Source organism: Molothrus ater, unplaced genomic scaffold (genome assembly GCF_012460135.2).
Source record: "Molothrus ater isolate BHLD 08-10-18 breed brown headed cowbird unplaced genomic scaffold, BPBGC_Mater_1.1 matUn_MA606, whole genome shotgun sequence".
NCBI lineage: Eukaryota > Metazoa > Chordata > Aves > Passeriformes > Icteridae > Molothrus > Molothrus ater.
This window is the reverse complement of record NW_023416488.1, coordinates 20,659-45,090: the sequence shown is the minus strand read 5'-3', so window position 1 is coordinate 45,090 and position 24,432 is coordinate 20,659. Positions and strand designations below refer to the sequence as shown.

At 36.9% G+C, this 24,432-nt stretch overlaps 1 protein-coding gene across 1 annotated transcript in view; it reads left to right on the top strand.

The window, feature by feature from the left end:
* Window positions 1-803: 803 nt before the first annotated feature.
* LOC118700145 (tyrosine-protein phosphatase non-receptor type 3-like) overlaps window positions 804-24,432 on the top strand; it is a 43,001-nt gene continuing 19,372 nt past the window's right edge. The window contains exons 1-6 of the mRNA XM_036404507.1: window positions 804-954; window positions 12,166-12,273; window positions 12,428-12,470; window positions 13,551-13,629; window positions 14,992-15,036; window positions 15,953-16,005. Of these exons, the coding sequence (XP_036260400.1) occupies window positions 817-954; window positions 12,166-12,273; window positions 12,428-12,470; window positions 13,551-13,629; window positions 14,992-15,036; window positions 15,953-16,005 (466 nt within the window). The 5' untranslated portion in view covers window positions 804-816. The remainder of the gene's footprint in view (window positions 955-12,165; window positions 12,274-12,427; window positions 12,471-13,550; window positions 13,630-14,991; window positions 15,037-15,952; window positions 16,006-24,432) is intronic.

Here is a 24,432-nt window from a genome sequence, read left to right as displayed (position 1 = left end):
TGATCCAGTGAAGAGAGGCTTGAAATGTTTACAGGCTTGTCTGAATTTAATTCACCTCTTATTTCAATGAATGGCTTTTTGTTGTTTTATGGGATGTTCCTTTGTTTGTTTTAATTTGTAAATCCTGGTTTTTAGAGTTTTGGTTTTCATTAAGAGTTTTTTTAAAGAAAAAAGCCTAAGCAACAAAATAAGTGTTTTCTTGTGGGATGTTCTTTTCTGGCTTCATGCTAGACTGTAAAATATTGGCATGTTTTAAGAGTTAGTTCTGCTTGCCTTACATATGGTGTTTGCATATATATTCCTGAAACAAAGTGTTACTTGATAGAATCTGATTTGCATTAACTCAAGACTGTTTTGTCAGCTGAGAGTAAACAGAATTATTGTAGTGGAACTTGTATTGTAAATGCAGAAATATGTAGGAAATGTAAATGGGGGTAAGGGGTTTCCTAGTTACAGATGATAAAAACTTGTCTTGACGTTGCCTTCCTACATTATAGTAGGTGTTTGGGGTTTTTTACTGATTTAAACTAAGGCACTGACTCATGCCTAACCCAGGTATACATTGCAGGGATTACCTGTAATTCTCTTGATAATTTTCCATTTACAGTATGGGAACCCCTCTATATTTATGCATTTATGTTCTGGTTTACAACAAGCTAATTTTACAAGTTATTCTTTTCTAGAAGAAGGATTTGTTAGCTTGGGGTGTAATGAGGTCTTCATGATGTTGTAAGTTACTCTGAAAAACAAACATAGAGAATTATAAGAACTGTCATTAAACATAATTTTTGTTTTATAGGTTATTCAGCAATAGTTATGAACTCCCGTTTACGAGCCTTAGGTGGGAGGATAAATAACATACGAGCATCGGAGCTACCAAAAGAGAAAACCCGATCAGAAATAATCTGTAACGTCCACTTTTTGGATGGCTCAGTACAAAGCTTCAAAGTCAACGTAAGTTTGGAAAACTACTTTCTTTTTAAATACATAGAAATTTGTTTGAAAGCTGCAGATGAAATATGGGACCCTGAGGCATGGTACCTCTAAAAGATGTTGAAGATGTAGCTTTGTCATAACAAACTGCAAAATTACTGCTTATGAAGTGGATTTAAAAAATTTGTATTCAAGCCAACCAACTTCAATGTCATAAAATCATGTCATGCAGATGGTATCTGGAAAAAGGTGTTCTACATGATATGGGAACCACAAAGAAACAGATCTGGTGATCATTATCAACTATGAATAAGTAATTCATATTTAAAGGAAACTCCTGGACTGGGATGTGCTTCTCCTTCAAAGGACTAGTAAAAGGACTCTTCCTGAAAGAAGGAGGCCTTATAAATTCCTGTAGTGATGTCAGTACATATTTTCAGAAATGCAAAGTTGATGTAAACAGTGAAGACGTTGTGGCTCAGTAGGACTGTTCTGATCAGTCTTTTGTACTTCAATACAGTCTCTTTATTTGGGTGTGGGGAGGGAAAGGGGATTAATGGGGGTTTGTACTCCGTATTTTCAGTGTATTTTATTCTGCAAGGATTATAACTTTTAGTACTGATTTAAAATATCAGTTCATTTTTGAATGAAAACAAGGGAAACTTCTCAATCAGCTTTCAATAGAATTATTTGACCATGCAGAGAAACTGTGGATAAATTTAAGTAGAATTGTGTGTAAGATTTGTGTGTATTTCTTTATATGATACTTCTTTTATCTGATTTACCTTGTTTGAGAAGAAGCATTTTGCTGAGGAAGCTGTATTTAGATATCTTAGACTACACTATGCTTTCTAATAGGACATTCAAAAGTGCACCCAAAAGTTGTATTTTCCCAAGTCTTATTACAGTTCTCTGCAGACTAATTTTGTTTTTTAACTTTGTCTGCTGGATATTGGATATTGATTGAAATATAAATTATCTGATAGGTTAAAAAGGCTATTTCCACCATAGTATATCCAGAATTAGTCTCATTTTAGTATGTATTTTGCATGCTATGTGTTCATATATGTGTGTAATATTGGGGAGTGGAGTAGAAGGAGAGTAAGTAAGAGAAGGAGCAGCACGTTAGTATACAGTTTCCATTGTTTGTCTCCAGCATGCCCTGGGAATTGTCTTGTCTGTCAGTGAGCTGGCATAATTGCCACCTGCCCTGCACAAGGATCTGTGTAAAGTGAGGAATTCAAAATGGTTTTAAGTCCATGCATAGTAGTATATTTGTTCTTTGTAAACAGATGTTTCACAGCTTTAGGTGTAGTGCTTGGCCTGAATTCCAGCATTATACAAGTGAAATTTGCTCCCCATTTCCTCCTTTAGGCAGTGAGTGCAAAATGGGAACCATTGAGAAGGAACTGTGTAGACCTTAAGGCAGCTTTCTGGTACCTAAAGAAAGCTGGGGAGGGACTTTGTACAAGGGCATGTTGTGATACAACAAGAGGGGACTAGCTTCCAACTGAGAGAGGGTAGATTTAGATGAGATATTAGGAAGAAATTCTTTGCTGTGAGGGTGGTGAAGCACTGGAATAGGTTGCCCAGAGAAGTTGCAGCTGTCCCATCCTTGAAAGTGCTCAAGACCAGGCTGGATGGGGCTTTGAACAACTTGGAGTAGTGGAAGGTGACCCTGGCCATGGTAAGGGAGTTGGAACCAGATGATATTTAAGGTTCCTTCCAACCATAACTATTCTATGATTTTTTGAAATTCTGAACTCAACTGATTTCGCTCCCTACCTTCAGCATATCCTTAGGGTACCACTGCTGGTTACCTCCTCCATCCAGGAATTGTAAGGGCCTCCTTTACTGCAGCTGTGATGCTGAACTGTTCACAGGGGTGATATAGGACTCGTTACTGCTCTGCATGAAACAAGCAGGGAATGCAGCTACCCTGCTGTGTTATGGCCTAAGAAAAGGGTTTTGCAGATTTATGTTCTTTGAGTACTGAGCTGGTAATGAGGGAGGCTGCATTTTTCTGTGAGGATGGCCCTTCTTGATTATCTAACCTTACAGCAGCCTAAGAATAGGCTGTGCCGCACTCTGGTAGCATCATAAAGTCCATTTCTCAAAAGGATTTGAAACCAGCTGCAGAAAATTTCTGTATCCAAGTTTTGCTTACATTAGCAGAAAAATTCAGCCTTTTTGTTTGTGTGTTTATTTTAATTGCCAACATAATTCAGTTTTATCTCTGTGAGCAAAGAATAACTTGGGTCTGTGGTCAGTCTGGGAGTCAGCTGGTCATGAACTGAAGGGCATGTACTTATTGAAAAACAATGTTTTGCTCTGAACAGATTTTCCTCACTAATGAAATCTTTCTGTATTGCTTTAGAGAAACTGTTTCTCTTATTAAGATGTTTTTCTCCACATTTAAATAATTTCTGGATGATATGTTAATTGATAGTTCCGTATTTTAAAGAAATTAAATATGCATATAATATGGCATAATTATCCAGAAGACAAATTAACAGAAATTTATTAAATGATGTAGTAGTACATTATTGAAATGAAGGTGCTTTCTGAAGAGACTAGACATAGATACAAGATACATGGATAAAAAGACCTGCTCTGTCTTTTGGATATTTTAAATAAGTTTTTTCTAAGTTTTTTACTTTCTCTGCTTTACAATTATTGCTGAAATATGTTGAATTTTTCTCCTCTGTCAGAGATTGGAGAACTAGACCTGAACAGGATCACCTCTTCTAAAGCATAGAGTTCAGTGTTTTCTCTTTAAAAGAACTTCAATATTATCAGTGAAAAATTAGGGTTGAGAATTCTTCAGGGTTGTTTGTGGTCTAGTAGTAGCTGGTTCTGATATGTGAAGGCTCAAAGTTTGGATGGATGTTGCACTTTGAACTAACATTAGGCTAATATTTACATATGCGTAAGTGTGCTTTATGTTCATTGACATAATTATATTTTTCATCAACAAATAGTAGAAAGTAACAGTGGAAAAGCAGAATACTTGAAGCCTGGCCTTTGTCCATATAATAGCACAAGTGGAATTGGAGAGTTCTCCCATCCTAAAGACAGTGGGATGGAAACAACCGAGCATTGCTTGTCATGTAGCAGCTCTGTGAACACAGAATTCTTATTGCAAAAGGATTTCTTTCTTTCAAAGTTGTAAGAGGATTATATAGGAAAATAACGTTAAAGAAAAGGAATCTCATGGGTAAGAAGAAACTTAAGATAAATTTACTGTAAGTTTAAACAAATGGATATTCCTATGTTGTCATTTCTGTTATCTTGTTGGTAATGTACATATGCTCAAGACTACAAAATATGGGGTGGATTTAAATTTAATAGAAAGATAATTGATTAAATAGTCTAAACTTACGGCACTGAGAAAAACATATATTTTGAAATTTTGAACTAGTACTAACATCTTGAAAATGATGGTATCTCAAAATACTGAATCTTTTGGAGAGTAGAACAGGGAGAATAGAGATAAAACTTTCATTTCATTCTCTAGAAACAAGGTCTTTATAGAGCCTACAGAGCTGATTTTCATCAAATTTTGTTACCAGATGGCAGGGCACTTTTGTAGTTACACCTATATGTTTCTTATTCAGATGCTACTTTGTTTTCCCAGTGGTTCTGTCTGTAGGAGGGTGAATAAAAACCAAGTATTGTAAAACTGGACAAAGGAAAAAAGAAGGTAGATTTTTTCATATGGATGTAACCAGAGGAACTTTCTATCTATTGAGAAACCTGAAGATAGCTGCATAATTTCCTTTCTTAAAAGTTGTTCTTATTTATCATTTATCCCAAAGAATATTGGTATTCTGACCAGCTGTAAACAAAGACTTAATTGCAAGAGAGCAGCACCGTTTTTCTCAGGGACTTGTTACTTTGGCGGAGTAGTGAAGTGATTGGCTATTTTGTTCAATGTTTTTATATAAAAGTGTTATTCCACAGTTTCAGTGAATCTGAAATGTGGATTCATGGTATCACAAAGAGTTCATCAGTATTAACCTGTGGTATGTGCTGATTTTAGGTCATCATTATCAAGAAAGTTCACATGGGAGAACACACAGACGCATTCCACTATGTTGCTTACAGTCCACAGAGTATGTTAACTATGCAAGGCTGACATGGCCTTTCTTGTTCCATTGTTATGTGTTTCAGTACTTAGATGGAACATGTCCAAAGTCCAGGCAAAAAACTGAAGGTGCATGGAAGCTGAGAGTTGGAAATGCTATTTCAAAACATATTTGAGGCAAAGACTTGACTGCATTTAGTGCTGAATGTTGCACTTGACTTTAATTATATCCAGGCTTTCTTGAAGCCTCCTAGTAAATTTTGGGTGTTTCAGTTTTATGGTAAGGTTAACTCACCTCTGTCCCTATTTTCACCTCTATTGTGTTCTAAGACTATAATGCATAGGCTTTTCACCTGGAGAAAATGTTAGCTGTCATGCAGATATATAGAGAATTTACTCATGTGAACATATGAGTGTGTATAATAGGTATTTATTATATTATGTATATCACATTGTGCAATAATGCAAATCTGTCTGTAACTTTTGATATAAACATGCAGATATTTTCTGGTTTTGCTCTACTTTGACTCATTTACCAGGAATGACCACTTAGGAAACATGTCTCAAGTAAACTGACTTTTGAGAAAGTATAAAACTGACAGTGGCAGATCACTTCTGAATTGCATTGTCTATCAGCTAGACAGTTAATGTTTTTGTCTTATTACCTGGGATTTTTGCTTTTAGACTAGTTGTCTTTTTGTAATAGTGTTTCTTTCTAGAAAGAAAATGATGAAGCTGTAATAATTCAAAAATTTACATGAATTGAAGCTTGAATCATAAGGAATGTTTTTCCTTTTCTTCCACCTCAGTTAAGTTTCTTCTTCCAGTATTTGACAAGGAATATGATGGTTAAAATGAACACCCACAATTATTCGTGGTATGTTTAAAATAATCAACTGAGGTACAAGTCTTAGAGGTTCTTTTTGATTGTGTGTATGTTTTATAATTTTAAACCATTCATGGAAAAATGCGATCTTGCAGAATTTTTGTGTATCTGTCACCAAGTTTTCCTACTTGGTATTGTCTGATAATACAAGATGGTTTAATGCTAGTCTGTGTCCCTGCATGTTGAAAGAACTGCTGTATGAAGTTTCAGGCTGGCAACAAATATTTAGTTTTGTATTGAGTCAGGTCAGTATACTTGACTGGAAAGCAGTAAGACAGTATGAAATTTGATGATGCCTCTGAGGACAGTGAGAAAGTGATCTGCCCTACAGCAGGCTTGTTAGTCTTGGCCCTTTGTGGGGCAAGACTTCATAATAAATGCTGAAGGAAAGAATTAGTGGAGGAGAAATTTTCTAAAGTTAGAATGGAATGACTAACCTCATATATATGTTTGTTTTAAATCATTTTTGTGAGGCAGAGGAAATGCAGTGGGTTAAAACTCTGTCCTTGGACAAATATTTTGTATGACCTTTATGTAGGAAAATACTGTGCTAAAGTGTATGGAATCTAGAAACGTTACAGGGTGGGCCAGGAGTTGGCTGAGGAGGTGGTTGTAGATCTTGGTGAGAAGGAGATATTAAATAGTGCAAGGACATTAAAGGGAGTTCTTGACTGTCAGATTTCCTTAATGTGTTGCTCTTGAAACTTTTTCAAAAAATCAAAAATATTAAGTTTGAGGCCTTATTAGCAACAAAAAGATACAGGAATATGAGGTAGCGGGTTATCTTGAACGAGGAGTAATTGCAGTGAGGGGAATCAGTAGTGTAAACAAATAGCTTTTATGAGATGAGGTAATGTTTTTTTAAGCTCAATTTTCAGTTGCAAACAATAGAGAATGGTGGCAATTTGCAGACTGAGCTGCTCATGTATTACTGTTCTGAAAAGGTAAGTGCTTTCATGCACCAGGCAAGAATCTTCAGCCAGTGTCAAGGAAGTATTAGCAGTGTTAGTCTTGGCATTGAGGCAATCCTCCAGGGAATGTCACATGGGGATCCTGGCCACTTGCAGACAAAAGAGGGAAGTTCCAGTGAGGCAGGCTTAGAAGGTAAAACTAGGCTGCTCTGCAGAGGACTGGACCTTAGGAAAAAGCCAGTTCTGTTTATTCTAGATGAACAAAATCTTCCATGGTTGAATAAGGGCATCAGGTTGGTAAATAAATTCCAGGAAGAGACAAGGACAGAGATAGCAGAAGAGCAAATTAGCTGTGTGTTTAATTACTGCGGAAATGAAAAGAAAGTGGTAGCACTGTGTTCAGGCTCATGCACCTTTTAGGACCAAAGGACATAGGCTGTCTGGTTGCAAAGGAGTGTTACAGGCTAAATTAGGAAAGGATGACCTCAAACAGCACACGGCGGGCAGTGGGCATTGTGTCTGAAGTCAGACTGAATTTGCAAAAGCTTAGGTGGTGCTTAACTGCGAGGTTATCATTACCAGAGAGTGGGGGCAAAGCTTCTGCAGGGGACAGGGAGATATGCTTTACATTGCACTGTCCTCCAAAATGGTCACTTTGTACCACTTCCCTTGTAGAAGTTAACAACCTGAAGAACTTTGCATGCAGATTTACCTCTTTAGTCCAAGGTTCTAACAATTTCCCCTCAAGTTTATGCAGCTCTTAGGGCAGTGAGTCTTGATCACTCCAGGTTCTAGGCAGTATTCGACATTAAAAAGTAATGAAGGGCTTTTTTCTCTTCACAGTTGTTTAACCATATAGAAATTGAATTTGACTAATTTAAATTTCCTAAATGTTGTAGGAACTTGTTGTGGCATGAGTAGAATGTAACAGGTGTTAATTATAAGTGCTCTAAGTATTAATTTTTGGCCTATCCAACATAAGCTGTAATTGATTTGAAGACAGATTTAAATGGAGGTGAATAGTGTGTAGTTGTGAGGTGGCTGATGCAAAGCTTTTAATACTTCAGAATAAGGATTGGTGGATATCATGAAGGTGAAATAATTAGTTCTTTTCAGATGGAAACGCACAAACTTCTTGAAAATGTTTCTTTTCAGTAAAAACTTTGAAATTCTCAAGAGTTTGTGTCATTACAGCAGCGCAGGCTAGTGAGGAAGACACATAATTTTTTAAATTACACTATAGAAAAACAGGAGCTTAATTAGGAATGCCTTAAATATTTGCCCTAATGGTTTATAGGGTTAAGGAGAACTTGATTCTAATGCCCAGTATAGCTGAGCAGTGTTCATGTTGGTTTTGCCCTCCTATGGCACAGGGGAGTGAAAATAGGATGTGTTGTAAAGCACTTGACACATTGTAATATTTGAATATGCTGTGGCTATGAATTGTATTGGAATGGATGTCAAAATTCAGAAGCTCTGATGTGACATGCTTAACCTGCCTCACTTTACACCTAGGTCTCAAAACTGTTAATTTACAATGTAAGTTGAAGATTGTGCAGCATGAGTTGTGTGGCCATTTTTAGGTATATAGACCAAAAAATAATTCAAATATTTCTTAAAGCAATACCAAAATTAAGTAAATAAACATTTCATTGAAAAACAACAAACCCCCTTATAACTGGGAATTTTAACAAGACTTGAACAATTTAAAATAACTTTTTATTTAGTTTAGATTTCTTGACTGGATGCTTGGTCTAGGTACTGGGAAAAAAACTGTGCATTTAGTAGCAGAGGGCAAGAACTGGAGCTACATAAAAGTAATGCTGGAAATTATTTTTTTTTCCCAGGAAATGTGGAGAGGAAGAAGAGAGGTAAATAGATGTGTAGGTGGATGAGACTAGTGCTGGCTGAACAGCTGGGTTTCGGGTTGGGATACCCATGGGAGCATTGCAAAGAGAGAACTCTGCTGAGCAAGATGTCATAGTGAGGAGCTTGCTTGTCTTTACAGGGAAACAATGGGAAGGCTTAGCAATTCATATATGCTGGGGGAGAGGCAGGAATGCAATTGGGAAGGGCTGGGGAGGGACAAGGTGAAGGCATCTGAATTGGGATGAAAGACTGGAAGCATGAAAATTGAGAAAGGAATTTGGAGATAATGCTGTTGTGAAGAAAGGAGGCCAAAAGGAATAGGAAGTGTTGAAATTCAAACTAAAAATTAGCAGAAGAATCCACCCTCAGTGGTCTTGTTCCTGCTCCATTTATAATGAAACCTGATATTCCTGAACACCTTCTTTCATCAAAGTATCTATCCCATCCCCTGTAATTACTGCTTCTGGTCATAATATAACTTTAGGAGCTCCTTTAGATGCTGTCAGAAGTTCACACCATAGGTGTGCAATTAAATTAGGCTTCTGAGTTCTGCAGGTGTCATGATGACACTTAAAATTGTTTTAACTTTCTGCTTATAAAAACCCAGCCCTGAGGAAATAAATATAGTCAGTGCTAAAGATGAGCTTACAGATGTCAGGAAATGCCCATTATTTCATGAGGTGCAATCTGCTGTTTCCATGGGGCCCTCTTCTGTACACATATGAATAATTTCTGGTGGACAAATCTCAGTCTGCATGGTGGAAGCACCATCAGTGGATGGTGCTGGACAGAGCTGCCTGACAGGTGCATGGTGCCATGGCTTTGTGTGACAAGGAGTGCATGGTTGCGTGGCCTTACCTGTGACTGGCAGTTCACTTTCTAAGCTGCATGTTAGGCCTATGCTATTTCAGAAAAAAGTGGGATTTGATCAGTGCTGTGGTTTGACTATGCCAGCAGCCTGTTTGAAAGGTGGGAGTGGGAATGTGCAGCTGGGTTGGTAGGAGGGTGCAAAGCTGCTGCTCTTAGTGGCCACACAGCCTTTACAGGCCTGTGTGGACTCACATTTATTGTGAGATCTCAACTGTTTTCTCTGAAAGTTAGATAAGATGGGAGAGTGCTGGAGAGGAAAAGGTAGTCTCAACATCTGGATGTTGCCTACATTGTTTTCTCCACATGTGCCTTTACAGTGTCAGTTTACATGTGACAGAAAAATGGACACAGCTTTTCACTGGAGGCCAACAGCCTGATATGGCAATGCTGAACATTCAAATCACAAATGAGCTGCTAGCAGTTGTGCTCTAGCAGTAGAAAATGTTGAATAATATTTCATCCTCCAAAGTAAGATGTGTGTCCTTTGCTTGAAATTTTGTTTTTCTTTTCCCATCTTTTTAAATTGGAAGAATGATCCTATGAGATAAGGAAAGACTATGGAATATGATGCAGTTTAAAGCACTCAATCACACCAGTGTTGCACGCTATTAAAAAAATAATAAAAATCTCTCTTCTGAACAGGACTTATTGGACTGCTCTATTATAAAAAAAATGTTTAAGCAAAGAATTGAATTGGCTTATAAGTGAACATGTACATACTGAGCAAGACTGGGGCCAGCCACAGTAATGTGGCTTATGCATTAAGACCTTTGTTTCAAGAGATTATTTTCAAAAAAATCAAGACTTTTTCTTAAGAAATCAGAACATAATAAAACCAGAGCTAAATTTTTAAGAAATTTGTTCAAGAATAAACTGCTTGTCTTTTGCAGTTAAAATAATTTTCCTCTGAGTTTTTGTTTGTTTGGGTTGGGGTTTTTAATGTGTGAAGATTATTTTGCTTTTAAGAGAGACATTTGGAAAAATCCTAAACTAATTAGGAATCTTTGTTTTCTTTGATTTTCTTTTTTTCAATTAAAAAAAGCAAACTGGCCTGATTTTTGCTCTGTCCAGCAATTCTGTATATAAAAATCTAGAGCTAAGATGCCACACAGCTCTGCACTCACCAAATACTGTTGCAGGCAAAACAGACTGAACTTGGGGATAATAATTGAATTTACTACAAACAAAATCAGAGCAGGATAAGAAGTAAAATAAATCTTAAAAACACCTTCCCACCACTCATCTCTCCTGCTCAGGCTCTACCTTCTTCCCTGCAGTGGCACAGGAACACAGGGAAGGGGGATTTTGGTCAGCTTGCCATAGATTATTTCTCCTGCTGCTCAGGGAGAGGAGTCCCTCCCCTGCTCCACAATGTGGTCCTTCCCATGGGAGACAGTTCTCCACAAATTTCTTCAATGGGCTTCCTACAGGCCACAGTTCTTCACAAATTGCAGCTATATGGATCACTCTTCCCTGAGGTGCAGTCCTTCAGGGTCACAGCTTCTACCAGCAAACCTGCTCCAGTGTGGGTTTCTCTCTTCATGGGTCTGCAGGTCCCTGCCAGGAGCCTGTTCCACCCCTGGCTTCTCATTGATTCACAAGCTCCTTTCAAGCATCCCTGCTCTGGCATGGGATCCTCCACAGGCTGTAGGTGGATCTCTGCCTCTCTTGTGGGACTCCATGGGCTGCAGGGACAGAGCTGCTTCACCATGATCTGCAGGGGAATCTCTGCTCTGGTGCCTCCCCAGTACCAAAATCTAGCCACACAAACCCAATATGGCAACCTCTCTATTACTTATTAGCATAGTTAGGATTGCAGTTTTGTTGAGGGGATTTGTTTTTTTGATTCAGTGTTTGGTAGCTTTCTAAAATAGAATTGGTTCATGGTGTTCTTTGGCAGAAGTTGGTTAATCTGTTCTCCACAATGCCATGGCATGGAGATTCTTTTTTGGTTTGGGGGAAATTATACCAGCCTTAGACTTCTGATCTCTGCTGTTTGATACCATGTTGCACCAGTTCTTCTGTGATTCCTGTCATGGGGGACATCTAGGGAGAAAATGGGGTGCCTGAATGGAAGCTGAGTATGTGGACACAAAGGGCCAGGTGAGAGTGCAATCTGAAGTATGGGGTCTCATGGCTGGATCACAGGATCCCCCTCCTTTTATTTCCCATCCTGGTGTATTCTTACTTTGCCTTTTATTAGCTGATGTGGAAGCACAGGATGCTGCTTTATGGCGACAGCACTGGCCAGAGCAGCCCCGTGTGTCTGCAAGCCATCCCTGCAGGCTGCCACTCCAGGGAAGGGCATGGCTCCCACTGTGGGCAAGGGAGGGGTGACCTGCTTACAATTAATTTGCTGCACTCACATCAAGGGCTGGAATACATGTCTGTTCATATTAGGAAATTTCTTATGCCTAAAGTATTTTGGAAAGAAACCCAAACCTTTATCAATACCTTTATTGCTGAAAACCTTTGAATTGATGAATTAGCAGCTATTTTATTCCTGAGTTATATTAGGAAAAAAAACAGAACTAAACGAGCTTCAATTAGTTGTATCTTAAAATGTATAAGTGTTGCAGATTTCACTTATAAACTTTTCTTATTTTCAGAAACAAGACACTGGACAGATTTTGTTGGATATGACCTATAACCAGCTGGGCGTGACAGAGAAGGAATATTTTGGTTTACAGCAAAATGAGACTTCAGTAGATTCACCTGTAAGTATAGTAAATAATAAATGTGTGTGCATGTATATGTGTGTATAAATATATACACATGTATGTATACACACATATTCATGCACACACGTGCACATAAACAGTATTTATTTGCAACTATTTTTAATCCATCTAATAGTTTTTCATTTCACAGCGATGGCTTGAACCAAGCAAACCTATTAGAAAACAGTTAAAAGGTAAGACTTATTTTTACTATCTTGGTTGTAACTTTGCAGTTCTATTTTTCTACATTCTTATGGCTAGAACAAATGCATATTGTCCAAATGGTAGATTTTTCTTCAAGAGCAAGTCTTGTGTCTTCCAGTCGTTTCAACAGATTCTTCTGCTTTTCTTTACTCCTACCTGAGAGGAAAGACCTGTTAGATCATTAACTTTGATGCTATAATAGCAGCTAAACCTGGTTTCTGAGCAGTATTAGACATGCTTAGATGGCCATGAAAGCAGTAGTCATATTGTGGTGCCAGTGAATTCCTCCTGAGAGGGAAGCAAAGGAAGAGGGGTTTTGATTGAGGGAGGAATAGCCAGTTTTGTGTTCTGAGAATTAGGTTCTGAGAATTTCTTATCTCACATACAAGAAGAAACCCCAAATTTATGCATTTTTATTAAAAAAACTAACCAAAAAAACCAACGCCACACACTTCCAGGTGCATCTGTTGTTCTAGTATGTCTTGTTTTTTTGCAGCTTTGTGTAACACAGAATGCCTGCCAAGAGGGACAGGCCAGCCAGCATAACCCTGGCCGGAGAGCAGCTTAGGAGTGACACTGAGTGGCACTGTCCCAGTTTGGGCTGTGACACCTGAGATATGTTTTTCAGCACTCTCATTTCTACGTTGTGCTACAGATCACGCATTTTTATTTCAATTCATATACAAAAGTAGCATGTTGGACTGCTGTAATTTAATGTATTTGTATGTTAGATAGAACTGAGCATTAGCCCAACTGAGATACCTTAAATATATTTAGTGCTTTTCTCTCTTCTAATACTTAGGAGGCAAAGGAAGCTCAGTAATGCCTTTTATGTAGCATATGCGAAGTACTTTCATTTAAAGTGTTACTACATTTGAGAGTATTTTCTTCTCAAAGTTGCTCTTTGGGCATCAGGAGAGACTTTGCATAGTTTCTTTGAGTTTCATGAAAAAAATGCATGAGATTTCTATGTGGTTGTTCATGTAATTTTTCTGTAAGTATAGAAATTAAAATATTATGCTCTTTCTGTTTTAAATTAAATATTGATTTGCTCTTCTAAAATATTGCAGGAGGTTTTCCCTGCACACTTCATTTTCGTGTAAGGTTTTTTATACCTGATCCTAACACACTTCAGCAAGAACAAACCAGGTAACTTCTATTTGCCTTTATGAACTAAGAATGTGTCTTACCCATGTCTGCAGCTTGGCAAATTATGCTTTATTACATGGGTAACTTTCTATAACTCTTGGTATTGAATGCATTTGGAATGGAGAGCTTAGTGCCATGCTCAAATGAGTAGTTTCTGATACACTCCAGCTGTACCTCAGAGTTGTAAGCTGTGTATAAGTTAGTACAAAGATGTCGGTGTTAAAAGTATATTTATTTGTGTCTTGAAATTTTTTTTTTTGGGGTCTGCATGCCCTAGGTCTATCTATCTTAGAAGTTTTGTATCAACACTGAGTCAGTTTTAAACATGTGTAGTAGATTTAATGCTGAGGGTGTGGGAGGGTGGGGTTTATTTTTTTTGGTGAAGAACTGATAACAGTTCTTGTTTTCTAGTTTGACCATTACTTGTAACACGCAAATATGTATAATGCTTCAGTTTACAATAGACTTCTGAAGTTTTATTTTTAAACCTGTCTTTGAGTTTTTGGGGTGGTGAGGTGCATGAATTGTAAGCAATTTGCAATTAATTTCTCACAAGATTTTAATTGAATACTTGTTTTGTTCAGTGCCTGTAATTTGGAGTTTAGAATTTGAAGGCACGTGTTAATCTGGCCATTATCTGGCATTTCTGTAGCACTTTCATTGCTTATTAATTTCAGTGACTTGGGAATATAAGTAGTACAACATGTGAAATTATATTTCTTGTAGAAAATTTAGCTTTTGACCTGTTTTGGTATTTGTTAATCATGCACTTTTAAGCTGTTTTGCAGTTTAAAACTGAAATTATTCTAAGATCTGCTCTTTAAAGTTATTCACATGCCCACTCTTCAATATCACTATAAACTAGCATTATCAAACCCTCTAATAAGAGGAAGACTAAACTGCTCTTGGGGAATTGTTTAAGAGCTTTTTTGTCAGCATATGCTGCTAGAGAAATGTTTCATCCTTCATTGACTAGCTCCAAGATAGACTTTCACAGTCAAACCTTGATTGAGATTTGGGGTGTTTTTCCTTTTTTTATTTTTTTTTAAATTTGCATTCAAAATGAGTATTCTAGGGAGAAAAAGAGCCCATTTCAGTGGTTATTTGGTTTTTGTAGTGTCAATTGTGACATTATTACTGTGGCTTTGGAGTTGCAGTAGAGACAGCCAAAGATCCTTAAAAATGTTGTGAGAATAAGTGGGTGTATGACTGTGTATTTGTAAATGCCACTAATATTTGTTCATCTGTTTGTATAGCTTGCTGGGAAATCTAATGAAGTAAAACTTACATATGTTGCTATTTAAATCATACCATTTAAAAATAAATGCACATTTGTTTCTTTTCCAAAAAATTATTTTCTAGGCATTTATTCTTTCTGCAGTTGAAGATTGATATTGCAGAAGGAAGGTAATAAGAAGAATCTTCGCTTTCTCTATAATTCTTTTAAAAATAAAATTAAAAAGCCTTTGACTTGAGGGTATTGTTGCTGAAAAATTATCCCAGTTATCCTATAAATATGTCTTGTGAAACATTGCTTTAAAGGAAAATCACGTTGCTAGGAAATGATACAAATTTTCTCATAGCTCACTTACTAAGAACAGTTTAGAAGTCTGTTGTGAATGAGCTGTAGGAGATGCTGTGTGTCAACAGGCTCAACATTAGCCACAGAAATATTTATGCAAGGCTTGGTGTGCCAGGCATGGAAATCCAAACCTGGGGACCCAATACCTAGTGCAGTAATCAGGAAGAGTAACAGGCAGTTCGTGCTATAGTTTCTCATTTCAGGGTTATATTATGTATGTGGTGGGCATATACCCAATGGTTTATTTGGCTGTGATTTCTATGTGTTTGTAGATTAAAAAAGAAGTAACAAGGAAAACATGGTCCAAGTATTTGCTGCCAAATGTCAGTTACCTACCGGTGTTGGCTTTTTTTCCTTTATAGAGTCAGTTTTGGTCATAAGATCAGAGCTGTCTTTGTGCTTGGCATTTGGGTAATTTTAATGTTTGTGTATCATTTTAAATACACCAGAATACAGCTATTAATGTCCAGAGCCCCATAAAAATATTGTCTCCTTTTTCTTTGCTGACTAAGCATCCAGCAAGAGTTTGAGCTTGTCGTTTTCCGATTAGTTCCTTCTGTTCACTTACGGGACTGTTTAATGTCTGGTACTGTGCTTTAACAATCAAACTGAGTAAGAAAAAAATCAGATATTCTTTTGAAGATAAATTAGTCTTTGCATACTGAACTAATTGTGAGACAGTTTCAATAAGATGTACATACAGCCTATGTTTAAATAAAAATTATTTCCTCTCCTTTCCAGGTTGTCATGCCCCATTAATTCTGCTGTTGTCCTGGCATCATATGCAGTACAATGTAAGTAATATCCAACCATTATTTTGTTAATTGATTTATTTGACTGACTACTTTCTTGGCTCTTTGGCACTGAAAAGTCAGGAAAGATTTCTTTCCTTATCTATTTGTGCAGAGTATTCGGCATGCAGGTGAAGGTTATTAGAGCAGCCTCCAGAGGCAGTCTAAATAGAAAAAGAGTACTTTTTAGGCCTGTAAAAAAAAAAGTTGATACAAGAATAATGTTGCTATTTATGTGTGCTTCTGACTGCTGACTAAAAAGTCAGGTTTGCATTGTCAGTGGAAACAAAACTGGGAAACTTACTGTGTGTTATAATAGCTACGAGAAAGCATTCCAAGGGAATAAGTGGTCATCTAGAGAACAGATAAGAGGAAGGTAAACTCATGATTAAGAAACTACAGTGTTCTTACACAATGTTTGTTTCATGGAATTTGGTTTGTTAGTTATGTAAAACTGGCCCTTTGCAACACATTTAAGGTGACTTTACATATAAGAACTTACATCCTTCTCATCTGCCTTCGGCTAGCAAAAAAATTTCAAATGATGATCCTAGAAAAGCATCTTCTGTAGGAAAACCAAACTGGAGTCTGACAGTGCCTTGCAAGCATCCTCAAAAGATAGTGAAAAACAGCTGGAGGAGGACCTTTCTCATTAAACAAATAAAGAAAAAAAGCACTTTGGAGGTTTAGTGGAGTTTGCATATTTGTTAAAATAGTCAGGGGAAAATAAGCGAGAATAGTTGTGTAATTATTTGGCTGAATCTCATTTCTTTTATGGAAAGGCTAACAAGGCCCACAGAAACAATTGAGGTATTTTTGTTTGAAATGAGAACCAAGCTAAAATAATTAAAGTGTGGTTTTCAAAGAGGAATGTGATAAACTCTTAGTATCTATTGAAACCCTAAGAGTCTATGAAACATTTGCTTTTATGTTGAAGTATATAATACGTTGCACCCTTTTATAAAATGAAACTGTAATCAGATTCAAGCTTCAGTAAGAACAGTTGAAATTTTCCAAATTTCCCATAGTCCCAGTTTTTGGTGCCAAATGAAATGCATCCTGCTCTGGTGTTTCCGAGGCCCAGTAAGGGCACTTGAAGGCTGAAACACTCTGCACCATTAGGATTGCTAAATGAATTGGTGATCCAATTGTGCTAAAGCTCAAAAGTGAAGAATGCAAAGGTTTTATCAAAAGGGAAATTAATAATGCTATATCGAGTATACCCCAAGTCCCCAAGATGTTCCTGCTTCCCCTTCAGTTTTACGACTGTTCCCTTTTTAGTACTTAGGCTAGGATACCTACTAACACAGTTATCTGTACTAAAGGAGAATGATAGAAGGACAGTGAAGATTGTCAAACAGTGCTAGTGTGTTTTAATCGTTTCTTTCATGGTGGATTCTGGATTTTCCATCGAGCTATTTATCTGTTTTTTCTAACTTCTTATAGTGTTGCTTTTACCAGGTGGTGCGTATTTTTCTTGTTTCTTTTTTAATTAAAAAAGCCACAGCACAGAAAACCCCAAACCCAAAAGTAACTATTTTTTGCTATCTGATTTCCTTTCTGTTGCTGTTTGTGTGATACTGATATTTATTCTCTGCATTGGTAGGGAATGAAATGCTTATGAATGCTTAAATGAAAGACATATTCCATTAAGTTTTGGGGTTTTTTTGCTTTTACCTGAAGATGATGGCATAGGAAAGACATTTGTGAAATCAGGGATTTCAGTCTCCTTATTGAGTCATGTTTGCTGTGATTCCTGTCAATTGAAATAGTTTTAAGTAGTTTTCTATTAGCATTTTCGTTTCTAATCATACTTAGTAAGGAAAGCTGAAGTTCTTGGTATGAGGTAGCTGCTTATGAGAAATCCATTGTCTGAGGTTGCCATGAATCAGTTCTACCTGAGCTGTTTACTGCCACTTCTTGGAGGCTTTCAGGCTGCTCTCTCCTTCTATGCCTTCCCTTGTATGCAGAAGGGGAAATCCGTGTTGTCTGATAGCCTTGTGGGTTGTTTATTTAAAAGGTGTAGCAGTTGTTGCTGATGGGAGGGCTGAAGCAGATCTCTTTCACAGTGTATGATGTCTGGTATTTGATATTTCTGCTCTTGCTTCTTAACTGAAGTTCTTCTGTGTGCTGGTTGTGTGGTTGGCTTCAGAGATTTTGTCTGAGTTTCTCAAGGAGACAGTTTTTGGTGATATCTGCTGGGATGCTGCTTCTCTGTAGTGCCCTGTGTGCAGGCATTTGGTTCTGAAATAAAGTTCTGAAATAAAGCTCTGACGTGTCCCTCTGCCCTGCTACAGCACACCCTGCCTTGCCTGGTGGGGCTAAGTTACAGGGGAATGCAAGTGGGTGTGAATACTGTGTCTGAAGAACATGTGACTGAACCTGATTACGAAAATACTTCAGGCACTTCAAGAATAAGTTGTTAGTGTATTATCAGGAATGTGCTTTGTGACAAAACAGTCAGTGGATTTTGAATTTTTTTTTTTAAGAAGAACTTGTTAAGGTGCATTTCAAATAATTTCATCATTGTGAAGTTGGAAGGATACAATCATACTGAAAAAAAACCTTGATAAATCATGTGATTTTAGTAGTGTAAAATGGGAATGTTGTACTGTCTATAAAACCAAATAAGGAAACCCATACAGTATGACTATTCCATTTTTAAATTTCAAATGGTGATTTAGCAACACTTGTTTTCTGTCGCTTCATGTAGCAAATTGCCATTTCCAGGCCATTGTTTAAATGCCCAGATACTGGTATTTAAGAAATCCCCATGGGTTTTGTGAGAATATGCTCTTATGTTAATAAATCCATTGCTGATTTGGGCCTTGAATCTGAAGCACAGCAATAAAGCCAGACAAGATGTTATGAATGCTTCTAAGTTTGTTTTTCCTGAGCATCAGTTGCTCTTGTCTCCTGTGGTACTGCTCCTCTCAGCCCTGCTTTGAGAACCAGGGATCATCTCTCGCACACTGTAATCTGTCTTTGGGACTTGTTCAGAAAGGGGTTGACTGGTTGCTAGGGCTTCCAATGGACTTTAACCTCTTCTAAGGAAAGGAAAGCTGAGGAAAGGTGATGCTGAGGAGTCAAGGAAAGCTGAACTTTGTGAACTTTAGTGTCAAAGTCTCTCAGGAACTGGGAATAAGAGTATTAGAATTTTGGGAATGCCAGAAGATTGATGTCCCAGAGATAGAGGTGGGCTGTAAGACTTAGAGAAACATCAACACCACAGTGAGGCCTGACTCTTTCTTCTGACTTGCTATCATTTTGCCTTTATAAAAATTAGGTTGACCTCTCAGACTTCCTAGTTTATGGAAACCTCTCTCTTTTCATGGTTAGCATTTGGGGATTTTTCTGTGTGTGCTCCCTACCCATGCTTTCTTCAAGTACAATAGTGCTCATAAGGACATTTCATATAAGCTGAGAGACTTGCTTACAGATGATGCAGATTTCTGCTTCTTTCCAGGGCATCTTTAACCCTTGTGTCTTAGAATCAAAATCAGACTGGATTAGCAGAGAGAACTTTGAGCTGAATTTCCAGGGTCTGAAATTACTTACTAGGTGTATTGGGTAGTCTGAGGATTGTGTGCATGTCACATCTGTTCTTCTGAACATCAGTGCTTCAGAGCATCAGTGTTGTTCAGAAATACCATTTATCATATCTTACAGTACCTGTCATCAGCAGTGCCAGTGTTATCTGTGTGATGGTGATGAAACTCCCAATACAAGAATCAGTTTGGAGAGATTAATTGAAAAACATTCCCATTTCCTTCCATATAGTTCACTGAGTTCTAGATTGCTGCTCCTGAGCTTGCTAGCATCTCTGTACAACAGATCATCTAAGTGTCCTGATTGTTTACATACAGCAACTTTCCAGCTCTTTTGGGCTGGTTTTCCCTAATTATATTTTACAGTTGTGTTAGGCAGTACAAAAGCCACTTCAGGAGATCATTGCTTGAAGTATTTGTGATGATCTTCCATTAAGCCACAAATAATTTTTGAACTGTAACACTTAAAAACAAGGTATAGTCCCCAGAGTGGACCCAGAGAACCCCAGATTGGGATACTGGCCAGTGCTGTAGCTGAAGGAGCTGACTTTCTGCAGTGCCTCATAGATTTGACACTACTATTCTTCTGCATTTTGAGTTGGATGACTCTTTTAATTGTTTTTTGTGTAACATAACTAAAAAGGGGGCAAGAAGAGTTTCCCAAGGTCAAGGTCCATGTAATACAGAATTACACTCATGGAAACAGCCTCAAGTTGCACCAGGGAAGGTTTAGGTTCTGTATTAGGAACAATTTCTTCACCAAAAGGGTTGTCAGGCTTTGGAGGAGGCTGTCCAGGTAAGTGGTGGAGTCAGCATTCAAGGAGGTATTTAAAAAACGTGTAGATGTGGCACAGAGGGATATGGTTTAGTGTGGGCTTGGCAGTGCTGGGTTAAGGGTTGGACTCAATGATCTTAGAGGTCTTGCCCAACCTAAATGACTTTGTGATTCTCAAATGAGTAGTGATGAATGCTGAGAAACAACATATATGGCAGAGGATGAGATGCATTAGTTTGGTAAAGCCTCACAATGTTTTGGGAGTACTGGTAACTATTCCTTTAAGTCTTTTATTCCAATGTCTCCTCAAAATGAATACTCTTTGTACTTTGGATTATACTTTGCTTTTCTCAATAGTTTTTTTTTTTGATTGTGTCTGTATGGTTTCTGAAGTACATGTTGTATTTGAGATGCAGACACAGCAACTCAGTATAATTTATAGTTTCTAATTTGTTTCTTCCTTTTCCTTGTGACTATTGTTTTGTGTTGCTGTTTGACTGTGTCTGGGTTTTGAGCTGCTGATTTTTATTTTTTAGTTCTTTTAATAAAAGGCATTACAATGACTGGCTCATTTTTCATTCTGGAGTGGTAAATAACTTGGAGACTACCATTGTGCATGCATAGTTTTCTCTATTTTTCCTCTACAAATGTTCCTTTGTTTTTATTAATGCCTAATTTCTCATTCTGTCTTACCACAAAATGGCCAGCTGTTGTAAGTGGTCGTAAGCAGCTATTTACAGTCATGCCTAGGCTGAACATTTTGTAAGGGCTCTTGAGTGTGAAGCATTATTTCCTTTTGCAAAACAAATTAGTTTTAACTCACATGATAGCTAGTTCTACTTGTCCTGTAGGGACATCACAATTTCTTAGGGACTGAGTAGGTTAGTGTTCATGTTCACATCCTTATCTGGATACAGGTTCCACTTGTTGAAACACCTTTCCTTCTCTCAACATTCACTTCTGAGGGTTTTGGTCCTTTTAGAAATTTCTCTCTCAAAATCATTTTCAACATGGTGTCATTTTGATCATTCCAATGTACCTTTTTACCTTTTGCCTTTTAGTCTGTCTTTAGTAAGTCTCTGCATTTTTATGCTGGTTCTTTGAAACTGAATTCTGCTGTAGCAGATTGTTTTATGATTCCAGAAACATTTTAATATTTGAATAATTTTTAGTTGCTATTCAGTAACAGTTTATGCTAGGAAGTTAATCTTTCTTCTGTTCTCTTTTTGTGCGAAGAAGCAATCACTTAAAATTTCTAAACTGATTGAACTGTATAGATTAAGTATCTTTTCTTTTTGTACCTCAGTGTTCATATGAAGATAAATTAATCATTAACCTTTAATACTACATTTCACCCTCATCTCAGGAATGTGAGTCATTATTGCTGTCTTGATTTGGAGGCCAGTCATATGATCCTGTGATTTCTATGTTTTAATCCTGGACTGCAGTTTTATATGTGGGGGATTTTACAATTTATATGCGAGACTCTTCCTGTGGTTTGTTTATTCTGTTGCCCTCTGAACCTTATCTTTATATGTAGTTATCCTTTTTTTAAACAGGAAACTCAATTCACTTTTGTGCTTTATTCATGTGACCTAAAATATTAAAATTGCAGAAAAGTTACAAATTCAATATGAACCTGCTTGATTATTTTCTGGTACACTTCTCAGGTCTATGGAAATTTGATATTTAACCAGTTTGTAAAGACTAGCTTTTGTAGGCATTCCTTTGGGTCAGTTTGTCCGTATGATCTATAACTGATTTCTCATCATGGTTAGTCAATGAGCTATTCATGCATTTCCCTTCTTGTATGTGAAGTTACTTGAAATGCCCATGTGCAGAAATAGGTTCTGGTGCTATTACTTTGGATGCAATTATTTTCCTTATTATTTACAAGCAAAGTCTGTAGAATTAGAGAACAATGTCATCTGCACCTTCAAGGATATCTGAACAAATTACTTTTGAAAAAAGTATGAAGAATATATGACTTCTTTAGTCTTCTATAAGGCATAGAAAGATCCTATGCTTTGTAAACATATATGATCTCAAGACTTGTGTTTCAAGCACTTATAAGCTCTTTCTTTATTGAAAGTTTGTAGAACTAGTGTTTTGGCATGGCTACTTGGCTATTGAATCTTCTTTTACTAGAAATTAAAAATAAATACTCTGGTTTTACTGAATATGTCCTTCTAAATTAATGGTTCATCACATTCCTTCCTTTAAAGCTTTTCAAATTCGATATATAACTCTAAAATATGGTATTCTGATATTCAAATATCAGGGTTTGTTTGTTTTTTGACTCATCCTTGGTTCCACTTTCTCTCACTTTGCTCTATATTGTTTGCCAGTTATAATAAATTAAAGAGCAACAGTGGTCTAGAATGGAGAAAGGTTAAAATATTATTTTTATACTCTATCTTCATTGAGTTAGTATCTGTTGTCTCATGATCAGAGCAGAAACTATGTCAGGAGAAACTCAGATTAGAAATAGGTCTTTAATATTTTTTGCCCTTCTTTTCTCTTCTGGAGAAAACCAGTAAAGAGATAGAAGCATCATGGGTTATTATTCTTGCTGGCATCTCGATATGTCCTAACTTTTTTTCCTGCTTGGATAATTAAATTTTACACAAGATCATTAGTCTAGCAAGATGTTTCTCTTCTACTGCAACAGCTGGCTAGGGAGTTGGAGAAGCTAAATTGCTCCCCTTGTTGGCAAGGCCTCAGGTAGCTAGTAGCAAGAGGAAAAAAACCCAGTTGCCTATTTAGAAGATCAGAAAGAAGACTACCTCATAATGTATGGAGGAATAACAGTTGCCCCTTTTAGAGAACATAAAATTACAGTAACAATATCTTTTCCTATTGCAAACAAAATTGAAGTAGAAAACGACGTTATCTTATTTCTGGTAATCTGCTCTTTTCCCACTGGCAAGATTGGAATTCAAACTGGCTGCAGCAAACCTTAAAGATGTAGATTGTTTCATAGAAAAGATGGGTTGTGTTAATGACTAGCAAAGGAAGGGATCCTCCGTCAACTACTGTAATTGTGAAATTGTGAGTTTTATTTTACACTGTTATTAGCATACTACTTATTTCTAAAAGATTTGAATTTTGACTTTTATTGTTGTTGCCTTAGACTTAACATTGTCACGCTTGGACTTTTATCAATATAGAGATATTTCTAAAATCAGTTCCTTATGATACTTCTGCATTGTCTGTCTTGGTTGATTTGGTGATTTTTTTTTTGTTTTGGTTTGTTTTTATTTGTTCTTGTTTTTTTGTTATTCTTCAGATAAATTTTACAGTAATGTTCAAATACGTTTTTTGGCTCTCATGGAAAATATTTAGTCCTTTGCCTGCCATTTGCTAATTAATTTAAAGTTTAGGCTACCTTTTAAAAGAAAGAACTAAGTAGGCAAGACTTTCTGCATTTAAAGTAAATTACTTTCTCTTTATCCTTCCCTTTTTAAAATATTTCTCTTGATGCAGACAATTAGGTGTGCAACTTTATTAGCTTTGGACAGCATTTCCCTAGGAATTGTACTGTATCATTGTAGTTCCATTTTCTGGACCATATAAATCATGCAATTTGAATATATATATGTGGCAAATATTAGTGATCCCCTGCATTACAGATCCTATATAATTACTATGTGTAAGTTATTTCTGATGTGCCTCTCATGCCCCTCAACTTGAATCACTTAAATATCTATTTTGTATTTTTTTAAAAAAAATTCTGGAAAATAGTGTTAATATAATTGATAGTATATCCTAAAAGTGTGCTCTTGAACTTTGATTTAGTTGAGGAGCTTTTGATGCTGAATTGTTTGCAGCCTATCAGTTACTTTTTTTTGTGTTAATTTGCAAAGCATACCAATAACTTCTGGGAAACTTTAGGGCTTTATAACCACTATTCTATACTCCTTATGAAAAAGAAGGTTAGCACAGGTTATAGTTATTTACTTTTTTTAGCAGCTTGGTAATGTTATGTGTCAATCGGCAGTTATTTCACTCTTTCTGTTAACTTAACAGAATTCACAGCTCAATTTCTAGGACAGTGTTATAGTTGGTAGTAGAGCGATTTCCACCTGAATTTGGGAAGAGTGGATG